General features: G+C 46.6%; 1 protein-coding gene and 1 long non-coding RNA gene across 2 annotated transcripts; one reads left to right on the forward strand and one right to left on the reverse strand.

Moving 5' to 3' along the window:
* Positions 1-148: 148 nt before the first annotated feature.
* LOC308491729 (butyrophilin subfamily 1 member A1-like) lies at positions 149-15,382 on the forward strand (the record flags this gene model as incomplete). The annotated part of the gene is given in 12 exon segments (XM_081035739.1): positions 149-172; positions 175-259; positions 1,163-1,261; positions 1,408-1,761; positions 2,327-2,524; positions 2,527-2,559; positions 2,562-2,609; positions 3,778-3,969; positions 3,972-3,989; positions 4,468-4,488; positions 4,581-4,607; positions 14,754-15,382. Coding segments are annotated over 12 exon segments (1,728 nt in total).
* LOC308491730 lies at positions 7,535-17,597 on the reverse strand. The gene is made up of 4 exons (XR_013992395.1): positions 17,506-17,597; positions 14,513-14,603; positions 12,144-12,939; positions 7,535-9,186 (listed from the first exon to the last, which is right to left on the reverse strand). It is a non-coding gene; the product is annotated as an uncharacterized lncRNA (long non-coding RNA).
* Between the last annotated feature and the right edge of the window lie 5,912 nt (positions 17,598-23,509).

The following is a 23,509-nucleotide window of genomic DNA, read 5'->3' on the forward strand; positions in this document are numbered from 1 at the left end:
ACCTTCTTATTTTTTCTGTTGCAACTGCCAAAAAGGCACAGTTGCTTATTTTTTACAAAAAGGTAGTAGGAAGATTCCACAGAAACTGGGGGAGGCTCAGCTGTTTACACTGGGTTTCTGGGTTCTGGGCCCATATCGCCACGTGTGGATGGCGTGGTTCATTTGTTTTATGCCCCACCTGAAACTTGCAGAGAACTAAGTGGATTTCCTCCACACCAACAGAATTTCCCTGGGAGGCCTGCACCTGGACTCGGGCTTGGTGAGTATTTTCCATTTTTGAGCATTCATCTACATCTTTGCTTTCTCCACTTCCTTCCCATCTTCAAGCACCAGGGAGACCTCAGGGCCTTTCCTAGAAGGCAAGCTCCAAAATGAACAAGAGCATTTGCTAACATAACTCTTGATTCGTTCACATAAACACCGACCCTGCAAGGCTATGCTGGGTGGGATTGCCCTGGCCAGCAGATGAGTTTCAGAACACTTGCTCTCTAAACTAAGTTCACTATAAGTAATAGAGATTCTTACGGAGTGTTTTGACCTCAGGGTTTGTGTTCCCCTCCTTCAGGTACAGAAGTCCTCTTGTGGAAAATAGAAAACAGAAGGCTTTTAGATAGATTTTTGACCTTGGATTCTCATAATCAGAGTTTGAGTTTTCTCTCCCAGCGTGCTTGTGTTTCACAACTGAACGTGGTTAGATATTGGGCAATAATAACTTTACAAGAACAGGTGAGGAAATGAAACCCCTTCACACTGGAGGATGTCACCATGGAATTCTGGGGATGGATGACAATAAGAGGGATGTTATCCATGAGTAGATGGATACAAGAATAGATGGCAGTTATTGTTTCTCTGTCTGTAGAATTAATAACTTGTTAGGGAGTCGAAGTGACTAAGATGGTGAAAAACAGCTTTTCTTTTCCAAGGTCATTTTTTTCTTCACTCCTGTTAGCTACTTGGTGGTTCCTTATCTCCCATCAAGACAGAAAGGGAAAGACAGAGACAGAGAGGGAGCTAGAGAGAGACAGACAAGACAGACAGACAGAAAGGGACAGAGAGACAAAAAGACAAAGACAGAGGAACAGAGACAGGCAGAGAAATTATTTCTTCCCCAATAAGAAACTATATTGTCTCCAATATCTGGGGTGTGGGTCTCTGTCCCCAGCAAGGATGAAAAAGACCTGTGGTCCAGACACCTTTCCGCCCAGCCTCTCCATCATCCTCATCCTCTTGCAGCTCCTGTCCAGCTCCGTCCATGGAAATGGTAAGAGCTGCTCCCTCCCTACCTCAGGAGAATGGCCCATGTCAGCTCAGGATCCAAGGAATGCTCTGGGCACCATGGGCATGGTGGGAGAGCCCCTAGTCTCCTCGGCCCTGGCCTACCCTGTTCTTTTGGATCTGCCCCCTAAGGGAAAGCCGACTTCACCGTCTCTGGGCCTGGCGAGCCCATCTGGGCCATGGTGGGGGCAGATGCAGACCTACCATGTCATCTATCCCCCAACATCAACGTTGAGGATATGGAGGTGCGGTGGTACAGAGACCAGCCTTCCCAGGCGGTGCACGTGCACAAGAAAGGGAAGGACATGCAGGAAGAGCAAATGGTGAGGTATCGCGGAAGGACGTCCTTGGCGAGGGCTGGGCTGACCCAGGGTCAAGCCACGGTGAGGATATACAATGTCAGCACTTTGGATAATGGGACGTTCCACTGCCACTTCAAAGATGGCACCGCGGACCAGGAGGCCACCCTGCAGCTGAGGGTGGCAGGTGAGGCAGGGCCCCACATCTCCCCAAGAGCTTCCCCAAGGTTTTGTCCCCACTCCAGACCGTCCAGTTGTGGCCCAAAGTGCCTGAGGACTCCCACAGCATATGCTTCTAGGCATATCCATTCCCAGGTGCTTCTGCAGGGACAGATTTCTCAGGAAATGTGTGGCTTTGTTTTCTAATTTTCCTTATCTCCATTTCCCCCATTGACCTGGAAACAGGAAAGGAAGGAGAAAGGGAGTGGGGGGAGTGTGTATGAGTTGTGGGAGAAGTCTCTCTGGTGATCCATAGCTCGTGTTTGAAGCCAGCAAACCTTGTGTTCAATCCCACACTTACCATTTTGTGACCCAGCAAAGGTATTTAATCTTAGTGAACCTTTTCTGTTTGGTCCTGTGTTGTTTTTTTTATTTATGGGAATGAGGGTAACATATTTGGGATGTAACTATTACATGGAGTAGGTAATTCGGGAAAAATCCCTAACACCAATAGAAAATTCTCAAGATTCATCTTCCACCCCTGGTGGAAGTGGGGTTGCTGCAAAGGTTGGAATGGTTGTCTGTTTCTGCAGGGCTGGGCTCGGAGCCCACAGTCTGCGTACGAGTTGACCAGGACAAAGGTGTGCTGGCAGAGTGCCCCTCGGCAGACTGGTACCCAGAACCCCAGGTGGAGTGGAGAGACTTCAAGGGACAGATCCTGCCTTCTGTGACCAATCTCTCGGCGTCTCCAATGACTGGCCTCTGGGCTGTGGCATCCAGTGTGACCATCCAGGGGACAGCGTGGTGGAGGACCTCTTGTGCTCCATCTGCAGCCCCTCCTCTCGAAGAGGAAGGTGGCCAAGAGCCTGCTGTCTGGTAGTGTCCTCTTCACTTTTGGTCTCTAAAGCTCTGAGTGCAGGCACTCATGTCCCCAGATGCCAGGTCATTAGGAGGGAGAGGAGGCTGGTAGCCTGAGGAGACTGCTGGCAGCTCCCTGTCCATTGCCTGGGGAGTTGCACACTTTTGAGTACTGATCACTGAGATGGAGCAGAGACGGGGTGCAGAGGGACCCCCAAAAGGACTTTACCTTCCAGGGGAAAGAGAAAAGTTTACTGCAATATTAACTTTTTAAAGTGTTTTGTTTTTTTAAATAGACTTTAAGTTTTAGAGTTCTAGGTTTGCATCAAAATTGAGGGGAAGGTGCACAGATTTCCCATACACACGTGGGCTCCCACCAGCTACTTCCCCACCAGGTGGTGCATTTGTCACAACAGTAAACTTCCATGGACACATCGTCACGCAGAGTCCGTGGCTTACATTAGGCGTGCTCGTGGAGTTGGACCTGCTGCGGGTTTGGGCAAATGGACAATGCCATGGTCCACCATTGCAGTCCCGTGCAGAGTAGTTTCACTGCCCCCAAATCCTCTGTGCTCTGCCTGTTCATCCCTCCCCATCCCCCCACCCCTGGAAATCCTGATCTTTGTACTGTCTCCGTAGTGTTTACCTTTTACAGAATGTCAGGTAGTTGGAATTGTACAGTATGTGGCCTCCTCCGTTTGGCACCTTTCACTCAGTAATACACATTTAAGGTCCCCCCATGTCTTTTCCTGGCTTGATAGCGGATTTCTTTGTAGTGCTGAGTAATACTCCACCGAATGGATGCCGCGGTTTGTTTGTCCATCCACCTGCTGAAGGACATCTTCGGGGCCCCCAAGTTTAACTTTGTATAAAATTTTCATTTCTAAATGATTCCAAACTCAGAGCAAATTTGCAACAATAATACCCAGAACTCTGTGCACCTCCACCCAGATTCGTGGCTTGCTCAGCTCTCTGCCCCCTGCGTTTTCCCATCTGCCCCCGTGTGCACTAGTTCTGTGTGTCTGTCCACATCTACATACACAAACGCACACATATGCTGTTCTGCATCTCAGAGCAATCTATTAAGACTGGGCCCCCAACCCACGAACCCTGTAATGTCCACATGTTAAGAACATAGAAGTGCTCTCACCCTGTGATTTTGCTCTCACCCTGGAATCTCTGTTAGCTTCCTTTTCTAGAAGGTTCTCGTCCACAGCGGAGTGGAGAGTAGCTCTGCCTCTGACCCTCGCTGCAGTGGCGCTCAAAGTAGCTACAGTCATCTGCCTCTTCTGGAAGCTACAAAGGGAAAAGAATAGGAAGCGGCTGGAAGAAGAGAGACTGCATGCAGCAAAGGCGCAGGATCCGGAAGCCAGCAGGAACGGGACTCGCCACTCCACGGTGCGCAGGGAGCCCAGAGGCCCAGCTCCAGCACCACCCAGTCACCATATACCAGAAACCCCGATTCTGAGGACCCAGTGATTTCCAGAAAGCTGGATGGTTTCCCTCTCAGAAGCAGACAATCAGCTTGACCCCAAGTGTGTCTGTCCCTTGAGGCTGATGACACCTTCTCAAAATATTGCAGAAGCGATTAGATACAGCTGGTGGAGGGAGTCTGTTGTCATCAGAGTTTTCATCAATACTAAGGCGTTCACTCCACTCCCTGCCTCCTGTGTCATTTCAGGAGCTGGGGCTTTCCCCATGCTGGAAGCAGACAGTCCCTGGGCTGGGTCGAAACCCAGTGCTATGACTTGGGAAGAATGAAGGGCAGCGTGGGGCCAGTGGGTTCTGCTCTGTGCACAATGCTCTGTAGGAATAAGATGACCTTTCTGTGGTTGTTTTGGGCAGTAAAGAACATACATTTGCTCTTGTTTTACAGAGAGATGGCGAGAGGAGCTTGGTATGTCCTCACTTGACTTAGCTCCCAGAACATGAGCTTTGGCCCCATTTGATAGCTGGCCCACCATGGCACATCTTTGTGTTTTGTTGCAGGCTGGAGAGAGGAAGGCCTCATCTATGGTGAGGGCCATGTATGGAGACTCAGAGCCTCTTCTCCCACAGGCCACCCCAAGTCCCATACCTGACCTGATCCTCAGAAACAAAGGCAGCCAGAAGCACAGACCTAATTCCCTGAAGCAGTCGGGAGAGGGTGGTCTTGGGAAAACAGGAAAGGGCAGAGAGGCCCTCCTTCATTGACGTATGGGTCCTGGCTTCTCTCCCTCAAACACTCAGCTCTGATGGAAATAAGGGTGGGAAGTTCAGAGTTACTCAAGAGGATGGGGAGGGGGAGTGGATGAAGGCCACCAGGAGGCAAGTCCAGACCATTTCTGGCTTCGATCTGCATTCTGATGCTCATTCCTACATGTGTGCATATGTGTGTTTACACGCACACACCTGTGTGCACAGGGGCGAGTGCACTGTGTTGTGCATGTGGTGTATGTTTACACTCACGCACGTGTGTGCGTATTGGTGAGTACACATGTGCATATGCGTGCGTCTGTTCCCTTCTATTCCAGGGTACACGAATGCAGTGCTGAATGCTGGTGAGTGGCAGCCACATCCTCGTGAAAGTCAAGGTTTAGCGGCCCTGAGAGAACTTGGCTCCTTCTTTTATTTTCTGAGGCCCTGGAACAGACAGGCGGGAGAACCTGTAGCAGTGGGAGTCCTGCCTGTGGGAGATGCAGGAGACTCAGCTGTTCTGAGGCAGAGCACTGGAGGCACCGCTATGAAGGCGGGAGCAGTGACTGTCCGTCAGAGGACATGACCGCAGGAGGCAGGAGGCAAGGCATTTAGAGGAAGAGGCTCTGACTGCGGCGGGGGCCAGGGCCAGGACACAGAAATTGGCCAGCAGAAGGTGGGGCAACTGGGAGACTAAGGGAAGCCGAGGAGACCCAGTCCAACATGGCCACTGGTTGAAGGGCTGAGGTGGAGACAGAGAGCCCACTCAGTCATTCACTCATTCACTCATTTAAAATAGTGCTTCACATGGCAGCACCTGGGTATTTATTAGTGAATGAAGTGACTTCTTCCTATCATCAGGGGGCAATAAAAATTTTTAACTGAAACTGGAATAAATTGGGGTAAATATAGGAGTAAAGTGGATGCAGTAGTGAAGTTGGCCAGGAGAGCATTCACTTAGGATCACCAGGCCCTGCAGAGGGACAGCAATGTCTAAATGCAGGCCTGGGTGATGGGGAGGACAGATCGCAGCTAAGCGAGAAGGAGGAATGAATCCCCCATTCATACCCTCCCAGCAGGCGTGAGCTGGGTCCTGGAGCTCAAGTAGCCGAGTCCAGAGGGAAAAAGGAAGAATGTAAGATGACCTTCAGCAGGATGAGTAACTGAAGCGCAATGGCTCAATGTACTGAAAAGGGAAAGGCTTGGGGAGAAACAAGACAGATTTAGGCCAAAGGGCTGAAAATTGTCTTGGAACTCTTCAGACTGAGATATTTTCAGGCTTCCAAAAGGAGACATGAAAGCACGGGATATGCAAGTCTAGAGCTCCCAGAAGTTTGGGCTGGAGACAGGAATTTGAAGTCAACTGCCTATATCTGGCATTTAAAATAACGACTGTGAATAATATCTGGGAAGTCTGCTCAAATTACCTGTAAACTTAAAATTATTCTTTAAAGAACACCTACTAATTTAAAAAGGAATGAAATTTAAGAAAAAAAAGAAAGATACAGGACAAAGAAAATCCAAGATCTAGTCTCGGAGAACCCCAATACTTAAAGGTTTGGATAAGCAGGATGACTCCTGGAGTCAGAAAAAATGGGCAAGCTTGTGGGAGGGACCAGGAGATACTTCACTGAAATCGCAACAGGAAGTGTGTTGAGGGAACAGCTGCTTGTATTCGATGCAGCTGAGAAAAGGAGTGAGATGAGGACAGAAAAATGACCCTGACAAACATGACAAGTGTAGTCAATGAAGAAAGGTGCCCCATGGAGAGAACTGGGTAGAAAATTTCAAAATTATTGTCTATTAGGCCAAGCTGAAAATTGGAGAGTGTGGAATCAAGGAAAAGTTTGGTTTTCATTTAAAGTGGAGGATGATGGAGCATGTTTGTTGCCTAAAAGGAACGATCAGTGTGAAGAGAGACGAAGGCAGCAAGGACAAAGAAAATGAGCAAAGGGGACGGTTGTGCAGGGGAGGCAGGCTTTGGGCTGTGAGATTGCACAGGCTCCTCCAGCTTTCAGGTCTCATAAGGGACACCACTGAGAATGCTTGCTAGAGAAGGGTTGTCACGATCTGTCACGTCCCGCGCAACAAGGGCAGTGAGGGTGCGAGAAGGGGCAGTTTGGGTTAAGTTTTTAAGCAAGAAACAACCAGAGACTTAATGCAGTTAAATCTCTCCAAAGGCCAGGGGCCTCTCAGTCTCAGAGGGCTGGAGCCCAGAATAAAGCTGGCTGGAGGTTTTTATTGAGAGGTCTACAACTACAAGAAAGCAACATTGTTTCTTACACGGTCTGTGAGACTCACTTATCATGTTATAGAAACATCCCCAAACAATTATTTTATCCTTCAAACAGCCGAAGCACAAGGTCCCATGATGTCTTACCTAAGGTATGTATCTTCTCAGTCTCTCATATTGTAACAGCTCTGTTGAGATAAGTGGAGAGAACTGATCTTTGTTGTCCTCATGACTTCTCTCACAAACAGGTGCAAGGGAAAAGCCAGAGCCTGCAACAGACTTTCCCAGGCAGGGGGAAGGGGAGGCAAGGCCCCTTCCCATACCTGTCTGAGGCAGCTCGTTTGGGGTCCCCACTCGGTTCCGCCTGGCTTAGGTTGTATCTCCCGTGAGATATCTTACCCATCTTTGGTTGCAAACCATCTTTTGGGGACCAGACAGAGAGACATAAGGTGTAAACAAAGGATGGAACAGAGTCCCAGAAAGGCACAGTCTTACAGACTCTTCTTTTCCTTTTTTTTTTCTTTTTTTTTTTTTTAATTTATTTATTGGGGTGACAATTGTTAATGAAATTACATAATTTCAGGTGTACAATTCTGTAATACATCATCTATAAATCCCATTGTGTGTTCACTACCCAGAGTCAGTTCTCCTTCCATCACCATATATTTGATCCCCCTTACCCTCATCACCCTTCCCCCACCCCACTTACCCTCTGGTAACCACTAAACTAGTGTCTGTGTCTATGAGTTTTTGTTTCTCAATTGTTTGTCTTGTTTTTGGTTTATATACCACATGTCAGTGAAATCATAGGGTTCTCTGCTTTTTCTGTCTGACTTATTTCGCTTAGCATTATACTCTCAAGATCCATCCATGTTGTCACAAATGCTCCTATATCATCTTTTCTTAACGCCGAATAGTATTCCATTGTGTATATATACCACAACTTCTTTATCCATTCATCTATCGAAGGACATTTTGGTTGTTTCCATGTCTTGGCCACAATAAACAAAGCTGCAATGAACATTGGAGTACACGTGTCTCTATAGAGAAATGCTTTCAGATTTTTTGGGTAGATACCCAGGAGAGCAATTGCTGGGTCATATGGTAATTCTATTCGTAATTTCTTGAGGAACCTCCACACAGCCTTCCATAGCGGCTGCACCAGTCTGCATTCCCACCAACAGTGTATGAGGGTTCCTTTTTCTCCACAGCCTCTCCAACACTTGTTGCTATTTGTCTTGTTGATGATAGCCATTCTGACTGGGGTGAGGTGATATCTCATAACTCTTCTTTCCTTAAGGAAAGACATAGAGGGACAGTGGTCTAGGCTGTTGTGCGACTACATCTCCCCCTTTTTTGTTTTTGAAGTATGAGAGACACAGACCGTGCAGTTTCTTCATTCATAGCCCATCAGAGGGCTATTTGTCACATCTAAGGACTAAACAAAATGAACAAAGAATCATAAACAGAATAGCAATAACCCTAGCAAACCCTCCACCCAGAGTCTTTACCCATTTAACAGGGTTTAAATTGGAAAGTCCTTCTGCAGCCGCAGAAAGTGTCTCTTCTCCAGGGAGGAGCCCAAGCTTGGCGCTGGACATCTGATCCACTTCTTGTTGTAATTGTAAAGTGTCCACAGTGAGATTAGGCATATGTCCCAGAAGATGGGCTCGCACCGTAGACCAAGGGGTATGAGTTTGATTATAAGAAAATGGGGTTACACAATAAGTGGATATATTCCAATCACATTTTAAGGTAATCATAGCGCGAAGATTTTTTTTACTTGGTCACCAAGAAATACAACAGTGGTTTCTAAATCTGTTAATCTAACATTAACTTCTTGATCTATCTTGATTTGTTGGTTCCAAGATTTACTAGCATTTTTATGCCATTTTTGTACAAATTTTGTAGTTTGAACAGTTTGATGTAGAGCAACACTAGGAACAGCAGCGACAGTGGTTATAGCAATAATACCCCTAATAGCAATAATCAGCAATCCTGCAAATCTTTTAGTTCTATGTAAAATCTTATGAAGCAATTGAAGAACACTATGAACAGTGGGAGAGCCCTCCCACACTCGAAAGGTTTGGACAGGAATCCATAGACGTCTTTTTTTCTCTGTGGGCTGTTGCTCATGGTATGGTTTGACACACCGACCAGGAATCCACAAAGGTTTTTCTTCAGGACCTGGAGAAATACAAGCAAAGTCTCTTTCCCATGTTAATAAAGTTTTTAGATGTCATTGATTAGTCTGAATATCCTTCCATCAAATGGGCACATCTTCCAAAGCCTTAGGACTGTGGAGATTGTTAAAATGTCTTTCTGCAGCTGTGCGCCCAAGGTGTGGCTCTGTATTATTGTTAGAGCCAGAAGAATTTTAAAAATTTAAAGTAAACATGGCTTTGGCCAGTTGTACTTGTGGAGGATTGTCTCCCCCCTTTTGTTTATGAAGTTGTTCTTTGAGAGTACAATTAGCACGTTCTACAATAGCTTGTCCTTGGGGATTATAAGGAATCCCTGTGGTATGATTAATTTTCCACTGTTCACAAAATTTTTAAAACTCGTGTCGCGCAGGGGACCCTGCTCACAGCGCCATGTGTCGTGCAGGGCGGCCTGCGGGGTCTCTGCTCCCGCTCCCCACATAAGAACGCAGGACATGGTGAGGCCAAAAAGGAACACCCACGGAGCCATAGGTGGGGGAGTCATACCACTATATTCTCACTGGCGGCATCCGCCTCTCTGCAACCCACTCTTGCTAGCCCCCATTCTTCTGCTAGTGTAGCCACAGCAGTTATATTAGTGGCCAATGGCTCACTGGTTACAGCTGACGGCCAACTAGCCACAGCTGCTGGCCATCTGATCACACTTGATGGCCATTTACTACCCGAGCCAGCACCTTTCTATGTGAGGCTGAGAGCCTGGAAACTGCTTTTTGGGGCTTTGTCCCCACAACTTGTTACTAGTGTAAGCTGGGCCATTGTCTGTTTTAATGGCTTGAGGGAGGCCCATGATGGAGAAGCAGATAAGTAAATGTCTGCAACAGTGGCTAGCATTTTAGCACTTTGAGCAGTGGCCGAGATGAAACCAGAGGGTGTATCAACCGTGTCATGAACAAAAGATAAACGTCCAAACGAAGGGACATGAGTTACATCCATTTGCCAGATAGCATTAGGAACTAGTCCTTGGGGATTGACCCCTTCAGGGCACTCTTGAGAAGCATTAAGAATTTGGTAGGTTGGGCAAGTTTGAACTATATGTCTGGCCTGTTTGTAAGTAATAGGAAAACGAGCTCGAAGGCCAGCAGCATTTGTATGGGTTAAAGAATGAAACTCAGTTGCCTCAGTAATTAGAACATTAGCAATCAATGAATCAGCAACAGCATTGCCACGCGTCAGTGGTCCCGGTAGGGAGGTGTGGGCGCGTATATGAGTAATGAAAAATGGATGTTGTCGGTTTCTGACAACCTGTTGAAGCTGATTAAAAAGAAACTGGAGAGACAGGTTTGAGTTATTAGACAGTAACGCCGTCTCCATGTTATTTACTGTGTGAACTACATAAGCTGAATCAGAGACAATATTTAAAGGTTCAGTATAATCTTGTAAGGCAGTTAACATAGCAACTAACTCTGCTCTCTGTGTAGAGGTGCAATTAGTTTGAATGACTTGTTGATTTATTTCACTCACTATCGCTGCCTTGCCGTTACTAGACCCATCAGTAAAAACTGTTACAGCTTTTGAAATTGGAGCTGGACTTAATCTCTTAGGGAGAATCCAACTGGTCTTTAGAAGGAATTGAAACAATTTATTTTTTGGATAGTGATTATCAATAATTCCAAAATATCCACAAATAGCAACTTGCCAGACTTCAGAATGGGTATTTAAGTGTATAATTTGTTGTTTTTTAAATGGGACAACTATCTTATTAGCTTCAATTCCTTTTAAATGAAGAACTCAAGTGCGAGCTTGTAAAACAAGCTCTGAAATTAATTCCAAATAAGTTGGGAGTGATTTGACAAAATTATTAGGTAGAAACAGCCACTCCACCAAGTCATTTTGTTGAATTATCACCGCTGTAGGTGAATGGGGAGTGGAGGAAATTAAAATTTGTAAAGGTTGAGATGGATCTATGCACTGAATCTGAGCTTTTTGAATTTTTTGTTCAACTAATTGTAGCTCTTTATTGGCCTGAGGAGTCAGGGTACGGGACTATCTAATTGAGAGGGACCCCGTAAAAGGCCAAATAAATTACTGAGCGCATAGGTGGGGATTCCCAAAGTGGGACAAAGCCAATTAATCTCTCCTAACAATTTTTGTAAATCATTTAATGTAGAGATTTGGTCTCTCCTAATCTTTTTGTTTTTGTCTAAATTTTTTTTTTTGTCAGACTCAGAGTCTCTACCTTAAGTCTCTATCTCATTTTTTTTGTTTTATCCTTTTTATTAACATACTGAAATCTCTAACAACTATAAAAAGTTGTTGGGCCTTATTTTTAAACAAGTTATTGTTTCTCTGAGTCTGTTTGGAGCGGTTTTAAAACTAAGTGGATTAGTTGGAACATTTCCCAGATTGAACTGGGGAAAGACACTCCGTTGGAATGTAATTTATAGAGACCTTGTCTTATTTTTTCTTATTTATCTATCTCAAGTGTCCCAAGGTTTGGAAACCAGGAACAATGAGTCTCAATTACTTTAAGGAGTTTCTCTAATCTTTTTTTTTTTTTTGAGGTTTTGTGCTTTTTCTTTTTAAGAAGCTGCTGAAGCGGGCAGATACAAGGTCTGTACTTGCTTTCTGCATTACCCATGTTAGTAATTAAACAGGAAAGGAAAGAGAAGGACTTTCACTCCAATTCCACTCTGAGGCTCGGCCGGCCGTTCACCTCGTGGGGACTTAGAACACGTCTTGACTAAGGCGTGGTTATATAAACCCCAACCCTGGTTGGCGAGATGCCAAATCACCGTTATGTCGTATGACGCGTTAGGGAACGGCGGTTACGAGCCCAAGCAAACTCCACAGTCCTAAAGGACGGTGGAGCTATAAGCATTCACTCACACAATCACACTCTTTCACACGAAAGTGTTAGTTGTTTCTTTTGAATTCCTTCATTACCCTGGTTAAATTCTCCAAGTCCATAAACTACCTCCTTACCCCAGGTAGCTGCCGCAGCGGATTCTTGGATTCTTGGATTCTTCCTTCACCGTGTCTGCAGATTCTTATGACTCTTAGTCGTCCTTCCCTTCTCGTGCAGCCCCACATTGGGTGCCAGATGTCGCGTCCCATGCAACAAGGGCAGTGAGGGTGTGAGAAGGGGCGGTTTGGATTAAGTTTTTAAAAAAGAAACAAACAGAGACTTAATGCTGTTAAATCTCTCCGAAGGCCAGGGGCCTCTCAGTCTCAGAGGACTGGAGCCCAGAATAAAGCTGGATGGAGGTTTTTATTGAGAGGTCTAAAACTACAAGAAAGCAACATTGTTTCTTACACTGTCTGTGAGACTCACTTATCATGTTATAGAAACATCCCCAAACAATTATTTTATCCTTCAAACAGCCGAAGCACAAGGTCCCATGGTATCTTACCTAAGGTATGTACCTTCTCAGGGTCAAGTCTCTCATATTGTAACAGCTCCGTTGAGATAAGTGGAGAGAACTGATCTTTGTTGTCCTCATGACTTCTCTCACAAACACGTGCGAGGGAAAAGCCAGGGCCCGCAACAGACTTTCCCAGGCAGGGGGAAGGGGAGACAAGGCCCCTTCCCATATTTGTCTAAGGCAGCTCATTGGGGGTCCCCACTCAGTTCCTCCCGGCTTATGTTGTATCTCCCGTGAGATATCTTACCCGTCTTTGGCTGCAAACCATCTTTTGGGGACCAGACAGAGAGACATAAGGTGTAAACAAAGGATGGAACAGAGTCCCAGAAAGGCACAATCTCACAGACTCTTCTTTCCTTAGGGAAAGACATGGAGGGACAGTTGGCTAGGCTGTTGTGTGACTAGAACGATCCATAACAAAGAAGGAAAATTAAGATGGGGAGGGCCGATGTGATGGTCATAGGATACTTGAGAGCTGGTGATGAAGAAGGGACATCCTTATGGATGCCAGCTTGGCAGGGGTGACCCTGAAAATACATGGTGACACAGCCATACTGGGAGACGGTGTATCAGTTAACTCTGGAGTGGGACGTTCAGTCACCCCACAAACCCAGCAATTTCATTCCTGGTCATAGACCCTAGGAAATGAACAGAAAGACTAGGACAAGAATCTTCTCAGCAGCATCGTTCACAATTGCTAAAAACTGAACACAATCCTGCTATTTGCCCAGTGTTTACACAGGACAAGTAACAGAATGCTATTTAGCAATAAAAAAAAACCTAACGAATTAGAGAAGGGTGTGATGGGGGTGGTTGGCAAATTTTGAATAAGGTCTGGAGATTTTTGTCATAGTTATTGAATAGTTTTGTATAAATGTTTATTTTCTGGTTTTGATGTTTTACTGTGCTTGTGCAAGATGTTGTCATGTACATATTCTTTATGCTATTTTGTAACTTTTTAAAAAGTCTGGAAGTCTTTTTTTTTCCTAATGTGAATAGTCTTTTTTAATGATGAGAGGCTTTGGTACAGAAGGAGCTGGGCTAGGTGTTTGACTTAGTGGAGATGGATCATGGGTGAGCTCCAAGGCCATTGCCCAGACTGTCCAGAGAAGGGATTTGAGTGGGAAGAGAGGGAATACAGCACAGAGGATGCAGCGCAGAGACTTTGGGGAAATACAAACAGTCTTGGCTAGAAAGCCAGAGGGAGTGAGGTTCCACGCTAGAAGGATGTAAGCAGCTGTCTAGGGGAAAGGTGGAGTTTGGTAGCTCAGCATGGATCCCATCAGGCCAAGGGGCACGCAGTTCAGGAAGCATGATTGTCTGGGGTGCCCAGACGAGACCCCACATATAATGGCTTGTGGACTCCAGAAGGCAGGTCTGGCTCTAGTGCCAGGCCCAAAGTCTCCCTTGTTGAAAAGGTGGCTTCTGGGACATCTGGGTGCCCAGCTGGTCCCCAAACACTTTCCTGCCTCTCAGTGGGGAGCCCAGTTGCACAGACCGTATCCCCGGAGGTCTTATGCTAGAGGCCTGGGAGCTTCTACAGGGACAGCAGGCAGAGAGTAGGGTGCGAGAGAAGGCGGTTGTTTGGGAAAATGTTCATCCTGGCACAGGGGCTGTTAAGACCCCTCTCGGGGGGTTTGGACAGGACTCCTCAGTGGTTGATGCCACAGCTGCCCAACAGCACCTGCCTCAGTGTGCGTGTGGTACCTTCTTGTATCCTCCTACGTCCTCCGTGTACCCCCATGTCCTCCTGTCTCCATCTGGCTGTCTCTCTAGAGGTCTATCTTTCTCTCTGTTTGTTTCCTTCTCTGTCTCTCTGTATCTCTCCCTGTGTATCTCCCTCTGTCTCTTGTCTCTCTGTGTCACACACACACGCACACACACACTGTGAGGTGATGCACTGAGTGATAAGCAGACCTTGAAACTCACCAGCTGTATCTCTTCATCCCCAGGAGTCACCTAGCCCCCAGTTTGGAACTGCACTGCCTGCTCTATTGGGGGAGGGGCTGTTTTCAGTGTCCTAGGAAGAAAATGGGGACACAAAAGGAATTTACAGGGCATCTGTGCCTCTACGTCCCTCAGAGACATGGAGAAAAACCATGGGGTCCCAACCATGCAGGAGTGTGGGTGGAGGCCAGAACCCCCAAACCTGACTCTCTTCTTCCCACAGTAAGCCCATCCCTGGCCCCCGACACTGCAAGCCCCAAACTTGCCCTGTCTGAAGATGGGAAGAGTGTGAGGTGCCATCCCTTGGAGCAAGAGCTGCCGGACGACCCTGGCCGATTTGACCTGGACCCCTACGTGCTGGGCCAGGAGGGGCTCTCCGCCGGGAGGCATTACTGGGAAGTCCAGGTGGGGCGCAGGAAGGCCTGGAACCTGGGCATGTGTCTGGATGGCGTGGGTCAGAAGGGAAGGGTCCCCAAGTCCCCCCAGCACGGGATCTGGGCCTTGGAGTTGTACAAGAAAGTGCTCTGGGCCCTGGCCTTCCCGAGGGTCCACCTCCACCCTACTGAGCTCCTGTGCCTGGTGGGCATTCTCCTAGACTGTGATGCCGGCAGGGTGTCTTTCCACCACGTAGCACAGGGATCCCTGGTCTACGTGTTCACTGGGCTCCCTTTCTCAGCCCGCCTGAGGCCATTCTTCTGCCTCTGGACACACGATCCCAGCCCCCTGACTGTCTGCTCAGGACACCAGCCCCCAAAGGCCTCAGACCCACAGGGTCAGGGACAGGAGAGGGCCGGAGACCTGCCTCCAACGGGAGAGATCCTCTCCAGCCCAATCCATCCCAGCTTGGTGTGAGACACATCCTGTCCCCTAAAACCCAGCTGGACCTCACACAGGGCTGCAGCTTTGTGAATTATCCCACTATACCTTCAGTTTTCTCCTCTGCAGAATTATGGGCTGAATTGTGTCCCTGCCCCAAACTCATATGTTGGAGTCCAGGCCCCAGGACCTCAGAATGGGGCTGTATTTGGAGATGGGGTCTTTAAAGAGGTGATTAAGATGAAATGAGGTCACTAGGATGGGTCCTTATTCCATATGACTGATGTACTTATAAGAAGAGATCAGGACTCAGGTACACAAAGGGGGACAAGCATGTGAGGACACAGGGAGGAGACCACCATCCACACACCAAGGGGAGATGCCTCAGGAGAACTAGTCCTGCCTCCAGGACTGTTTAAGCCCCCAGTCTGTGATATTTGTTACACAGCCTGAGCTGATGGAGACACCATATTATACACCATTGGGTGATTTGGGAAAATGTGCTTGGGTGCATGTGTAAAATACTGACCCCAGTTTTGGAGTTACAGTAGTTGCTCCATAAACACCAACCCTCCTCCTTCCACCCCCGCTTCTTCTCTCCCCACTTACAACCCCAGACATCTGGTTTACCTTGGGTCCCTCTCCCTTCCTCCTTCGCCATGACAGGTTAGCTTAGGGCCATGTGGAGGCCAAGTCAAAGGTTCCAGGGGCCCTCGGCTTGCCCATAGCATTGGTCAGGGTCCAGGTGGGACCACATGGGCAGTTTGGCAGAGAGAACAGACCAGAAGTAAATATTAACTGGAAATTGAAGAGCTCAGAATACAGGGAGAGAACACTGAGGGAGGCAGAGCTGGTGCTGCCAGAAGCCACTTCCACCCTGTGTCTGGGGATAGGAGGAAGCGGGAGGAGCCAGGAGCTTGCTGCTTAGAGGGCCCAGTGTGTCTGGTTCTGTGAGTGCTGGCAGAATGAAAACTGAGGTCTGGCGCTGTGAGCTGGTGGCCCCGACAGGGACAGGATTGGGACTGGCCTGGCCTGCATGCTCCCCTTGCCACCCGCTGCCACATCTCACAAGAAGCAGATGATATGAGCTTGGTAGAGTCAGGGACCCCACCCCAGAGCAGAGCACAGGGGACCTTGTGGTCATGCCCTGGGGCTGTCCTAACAACACACCATGCACTGGGGCCTCAACAGCGCAGGGATTTGTTCTCTCACAGTCTGGAGACCAGATGTCAGAAATCAAAATGTTGGCAGTGGTGGCTGCTCCTGGAGGCTCCCGGGGAGGGGCGGGCCTTCCTGCCTCTTCCTGGGCTTGTGGCCGCATCACCACGTCTCTGCCTTCATTATCACATGGCCAGCTAACCGTGTCTGTGTCTCAAATCTCCCCTTCCTTTCTCCATAAAGACATGTCATTGGATTCAGGGCCCATCTCCACTGTACTTCTTTTGTCTAAATTGCATCAGCAAAGACACCACTTCCAAAAATGGTCCCATCCACAGGTACCAGGGGTTAGGACATGGGCGCATCTTTTGGGGGGCCTGTTAAGCCCACCATGGTGGGAGTAGAGTTGAGACACAAGGGTTCAGGCACACACCTTCCTGCACAGCAGCTCCCAGAGCAGGACGGGCATAGGAAATGAGGATCCCTTCAAAGTCTATAAATGTTTTGCAGAGTCAAGTTCCTCGTACAAAGATGAGGTCAGTTTTATAGAATTGCTCTCCATACCCACTGTTTCAGGAGTTCAGAGTCAGGAGCACTAGCCTGGTTAGTAAGTGGAGTTGCCAGGAAATGCCTCTGCTTTGTTCATTACGGTCGTATTTATCATACCTATACTGAAATGCTCCCATTTTCAGAGTGCAGTTCCTGAGCTTTGCTGGTTGCATACAATCACATAAGCACAGCACCATCAGGAGAAGGAATATTTCCTCACTGAAAGTCCCCCAAACCTGTTCCAGGTTGACCCTTCTCCCCACCCCTGTCCCAGGCAAACTCTAGTCTTACCTGTTCTAAAACTTGAAATAGATGGAATCATTCTGCACAGTCTTTCGTGTCTTATTTTTCACTTAGCATGAAAGATTTGAGATTTGCCCCTGTGGTTGCCTGTAATTATATCTCATCCACTTTGTACTGAATAGTATTCCACATGCAACCTATTTACTCACCAAGACGTGGACATCCAGATTGCTTTCAGCCAATGAGGCCTCCACGAGCATTCACATATTGTTTTGGTGCAGACGTGTACTTTCATTTCTCTTGGATAAATATCTAGCAGTGAGTGTCAAGTTTATGTTTAACTTCCTCAGAAACAGCCGCAGGTTTTGCAGGGTTGCTGCACTGTGTTGCTCCTACAAAGAGAGTTCTGAGTGCCACATCCCTACCCACGGAGGGGTGGTCATGCGGCATCAGTGCTTTCTTCTATTTTAGCCATTACAGTGTGTATTTTGGCATTGCGTTTCGGTTGTAATATATAGCTTTCTGCTGATAAGTGAGACCGGACATCTCTTCAAGTGCTTGTGGACCTGCCATATACCTTCTTTTGTGATCGTCTGTTCCAAGGCTTTGCCTATTTCTTAAATTGGGTTGTTTGTCTTCTTATGACTGAATTGTAAGTTTTTTTAATACTCTGGGTGGTTCCAAATATACTCCTATATGGCCTTAGTTAAATATAAGTGGCTTGCCTTTTTCTTCTCATTTTTGATTTATGCTTTGTTAAAGTATAATTAACAAATAAAAGCATAAACGATTTAAAGTATACATTGTGGTGATTTGATATACGTATGAATAGTGATTTTTTTCTTTACTACATATTTAGAAGGACAAAATCTATTTTAAAAAAATTTTTTTGTTAGTACTGTGCTTATGGTGTCCTGTTTAAAAATAATATACTGGACTTACTAGTCATATGCTTTAATTTGATTTTTTAAAATGACTTTTACTTTTTTAAATAAATAAGTTAATATACACAATTTTTTTAAAGATTTTATTGGGGAAGAGGAACAGGACTTTATTGGGGAACAGTGTGTACTTCCAGAACTTTTTTCCAAGTCAAGTTGTTGTCCTTTCAATCTTAGTTGTGGAGGGTGCCATTCAGCTTCAAGTTGTTGTCCTTTCAGTCTTAGTTGTGGAGGGCGCAGCTCAGCTCCAAGTCCAGTTGCCGTTGCTAGTTGCAGGGGGCGCAGCCCACCATCCCTTGCGGGAGTCGAACTGGCAACCTTGTGGTTGAGAGGACGTGCTCCAACCAACTGAGCCATCCAGGAGCTCAGCTCAGGGTGCCGTGTTCAATCTTAGTTGCAGGGGGCAGAGCCCACCATCCCTTGCGGGACTTGAGGAGTTGAACTGGCAACCTTGTGGTTGAGAGCCCACTGGCCCATGTGGGAATCGAACCGGCAGCCTTCGGAGTTAGGAGCACGGAGCTCCAACCGCCTGAGCCACCCAGCCAGCCCAAATATACACATTTTTAATTGTATTCTTTCTTTTACAATTTTTGACATATTCATTAGGGTCCTGGAAGTTTGTGTGTCTACTCACATTTTTGTTTTCTTCTCAATGCCTAATAATTTAATAATGTAAATTTACTAAACAATCATTATTTTAAAAACACTCAACAGTCAACTTGCCAGTATTTGCATAAGTATAAAGTTAAAACTTTTCAATCTTACAAACTATATTTCCCAAACTTTAAATCCTGGTTATAAGCTTAAAATCTAGTTAAAATTGTATGTAATCTATCTTAAGATCTAAATTTGTCAAACTCCTAGCAAGTCACCAAAACACTGAATCAATAACGCAGTGATTTAAAAACTGCTCAGGACTTTCACACAAACAACAACCAAAGTACTGAGACCCTGAGGTTACTTGTTTTTTCAGTAAAAAGTCATAGACTAATCTAATATTGCAAAGACGTTTTTTTCCTAGAAGTGTAGCATAATAGATCTTACATGCTTCATTTTGAGTGGATTTTTGTGAAGCGTGTGAAGGTAAGGTTGGAGTTCATATTTTGCCACAGATATCCCATTCTTCCAGCACTTTGTTGAAAAGACTGTCTTTTCCCCATCACAGTGGTGGTGATACTTTAAACCTACAAATCCAACAGTGTCCATCTGCCGGCACCTACCTTTCTGCCTCCAGGTTCTGCGCTGGGCAGTGAGACCACAGGACTTGCCGGAGGCCAAGTCAAAGATTCCAGGGCCCCACAACGCGGACACCACAGATGCCGTTTGGGGACACAGAGTCGAAGGTAAAGGCTGCAGAACAGATCATATTAATAATGATTAACAACTTGGAAAAGGTAAATATAAAAGTTCAAGTGCGAAGTGTGAACTGTGGGTTGTGAAAGATGTAGGAATGGAAAAGAGAGGGGAGGGTGGAGGCCTCACCTCACAAGGTGGAAATCCAAGAAGTGGATACTGATGGGTGTGTAAGTCAGGGTTCTCCAGAGAAACACAGCCAGTAGGAAATACGTGCATACATAAAACAAGATTTATGATGACGACTGTGGAGGCTGAGAAGTCCCAGGACCTGCCATCTGCAAGCTGGAGACCTAGGAGAGACAGTAGTGCAATCCAGATGGAATCGGAAGGCCTGAACCCAGGGAGCTGGTTGTGTAAAGCCCAGTGGAGGGCAGGAGGGCATGAAATGAGAGGTCCCAACTCAGCAGTGAGGCAGGGAAAAAGGGCCAAATTCCTTCTTCCTCCACTTTCTTTTCTGTTCAGTAGGACATCAACCCACATTGAGGAGGGCCTTATGCTTTCCTTTGTCCACCAATTCAAAGGCTGACCCCCTCACAGACACACACAGAAATACTATGTTTAATCTGGGAACCCTGTGGCCAGTCAAACGGACATGAAATGAACCATCGCAGAGAAATAAGAAAGAGGCGCAATCATGTAACTTGAAGATAAGATGTGTTAATCGGTGGTTTTAATCAGACATTTAGAATTGTTTCAGCTACAGGTGAGATGTCGATGTCTATGAGTCCACAGGGAACAGTGAAATGAGTCAGTTTAAAAGCAGCAAAACAAACCTCTTATTCAGGAATAGGAGCATAATTGGTAGAAACCCCCAAACGGAAAAGCTTCCCCCAGGAACAATGACTTCATATAGCCCCTTGGGGAATAATCTTGGGTTTGGACAGTAATATTGTACTCACTTTTCTGCTTAATACCTAATACAGTAATAGTGTGAATTTACTAAACAATCATCATTTAAAAACTACTCAGCAGTCAACTTTGCCTAAGTACTCACAGACCATGTGCACAAATATAAAATTAAAACTTTTCAATCCTATGAACTATGTTTCCCAAACTTTAAACACTGGTCATAAATTTAACAAAAAAATTGTTGTCATGCGGGGGACCCTGCTCGCTGCGCCATTTGTCGTGCAGGGCGTCCAGCGCGGTCTCTGCTCCCACTCCCCACATAAGAACGCAGGACATGAGGAGGCCAAAAAGGAACACCCACGGAGCCATAGGTAGGGAAGTCACACCACTATGGTCTCACTGGAGGCTGCGTTCACACGACGTGCGACCTGCTGTCCGCTTTGCTGCCAACCGACCAACTGTCCTCGACTCTCCTTCATTCTCCTCAGACTGAGCTTTCATACACACAAACTGCTCCACTGCCCTTCGGAAAGCTTTGGCCAGAACCGTATCCTGCCGACTACACCATGTGTCACACAGGGGACCCTGCTCGCTGCGCCATTTGTCGCGTAGGGTGTCAGGTGGGGTGTCAGCTCCCGCTCCCCACATAAGAACGCAGGACACGGTAAGGCCAAAAAGGAACACCCACGGAGCCATAGATAGGGGAGTCAAACCAATATATTTTCGCTGATGGCTGGGCTGGAGACACAGGAAGCAGGATCTACATAATCTGCAACCCGCCGTCCTAACAGCAGTCTGCGCTTGCCAGCCACCATCTTCTTGCTAGGAACACCCACGGAGCCATAAGTAGGGGAGTCATATCACTATATTCTCACCAGCAGCATCCGCCTCTCTGCAATCTGCTCTTGCCAGCCCCCATTCTTTTGCTAGCGTAGCCACAGCAGTTATATTAGTGGCCAATGGCTTACGGGTTACAGCTGACGGCCAACTAGCCACAGCTGATGGCCATCTGATCACAGTTGATGGCCATTTACTACCCGAGCCAGCACCTTTCTATGTGAGGCCGAGAGCCTGGAAACTGCTTTTTGGGGCTTTGTCCCCACAATTGTAAAATCTAATAAAAATCTTATGTAATCTATCCTAAGATCTAAATGTTTTAAACTCCTAACAAGCCACTAAAATACTACCAATTAATGAGGGAGTGATAAAAACTAACCAGGACCATTACATAAACAATAATCAAAGTATTGATACCCTGGGCTTAATTGTTTTCAATTAATTTTTGCTACTTTTATTTTTTGTTTGTTTGTTTTTTGTTCCTTATTCCCATTTGGATCATCTTCCCAAGTCTTCCTAGGTTTTTCTGTTTTGTCTTCTCGGGTTTCAGTAACCCTGCTAGACCCACACAAAGGTTTCTGCATTGAGCTGTCCCCATCAGGGGACATTGTATGTGGCAGCTCCGGCTGTGTGAGAGTGTAAGTGTATGAGTGTGCATGCATGTGCATGAGTGAGTATGTGTGACAGCACTCACACGTGTGCGTGTGAGTGTGCACAGATCTCTGAATGTGGTAGTGTGACCGTGTGAGGACAGACCTGGTGTGAAAGGGAAGGAAAAGGCCTATTGTGCCCAGGACCCCCAGCCATCTGGCTGCCTGCACACATCCCCCAAGTGAGCAATGTCACCAGAGTTCAGTGTCTATCACCGCAGGACCCACCCGAATTGGCTCCCAGGCCTTCGAGTCACTCAGAGAGAGTTTTAAATTACTGGGAAGGTGGAACCTTATAATGTAAGGGTGACCATATACTTTGCAAGATTTAACAATCTAGCTTATTTTCCTTTTTTCTTCTTTTCTTTGTTTCTGTCCCCTCGTCCCTGATCCAACTGCTCTGTTTTCCCAAGATTACATGCATACCTCATTAGTCTGGTTAATTGCCAAAACACTGAGTTGAAAGAAACTGTTTCAGCCCTTAGACCTCTGGATGCTGATAACTAGGCTGCAGCTCCCTTGCAATTTTCCACCAGATGACACATGAATGGCCCTCACTACTGTCTGAGATAGCATTATCTTGAAGCAAACCAGCCCCCGAAGAGGCATTTTTGTAGATGTCAGCATGGGGGTGGAGGAGGAGGAGATGAACGGGTGGGGGTTGTCTGACTAACTCCCCTTTCTTTCGTTCTGCTTCTTTTTACATACCTATAAAAGCTTCTGGCTGTTCTAGGAATGGGGAAGATGGCCTTTGAGACAGGAGTCTGTCATCTCCCCATAATACCAGTATTTTGAATAAACTTCTTTTCTTTCCACGAACCCTTGTCTCTCAATCATTGGTTCATGAGTGGCAAGCAGCTGCACCTGAATTCGGTAACAATAAGGTACTTAGAAAAGATGAATACACCCAAATCAAAGGCGAAGCATTTGTGAGCCCGTCAGAACCACTAAGCAACAGCCACTGCTGGCATTTTCAGGAGTGGTGAAGTTTGTCTATAGACCTGTAGGTCACTTTTACAGAAATAGGGGCCATGCCCAGAGCTGCTGTGACCTCCAAAGCCCTCTCAGCGACGCCCTGTGACCCACACTTCTGTCATGGAGTGCTGCTCGGCAACTCTCCCATGTGCCTCCCTTGCATGAGTGGCCAGGCTCTGTGTAAACGCACCTTGTCACTTGGACTCTGCCCATTTTCTGCTGTTCTGAGCACTGCTATGAGAAACAGCCCGTCACTGCATTTTTGCTCAGCTCCAAAGTGACTTCGTTGCTAGAAACTCCCAGATAGATTTTCTGGAAAAACAGTTGCATGGTTTTTAATTTTGTATGTTCACTACCAGTTTGTCCTCCTGGAAATGACACAAGCAAGGCAATACAAAAGCAGCCTGCATGTGCACACCATGCATGCTGGGGTGCGCATGCAGGCTGCTTGTTGTTGAAGCCTCGAAAATTTGATCGTTGAGAAAGTTAGGTATCAAAGGTAAACTAGTATTTCTCTAATTCCTAATGAGACCATAGTGTGGGCTTATCACCCATCTCAACTGAGTGTGTCTCTCTGTGTCTCATGGTGTCTGCGTGTGTTTCTG

The sequence above is a fragment of the Rhinolophus hipposideros genome, assembly GCF_964194185.1.
Source record: "Rhinolophus hipposideros genome assembly, chromosome: 23".
Classification (NCBI taxonomy): domain Eukaryota; kingdom Metazoa; phylum Chordata; class Mammalia; order Chiroptera; family Rhinolophidae; genus Rhinolophus; species Rhinolophus hipposideros.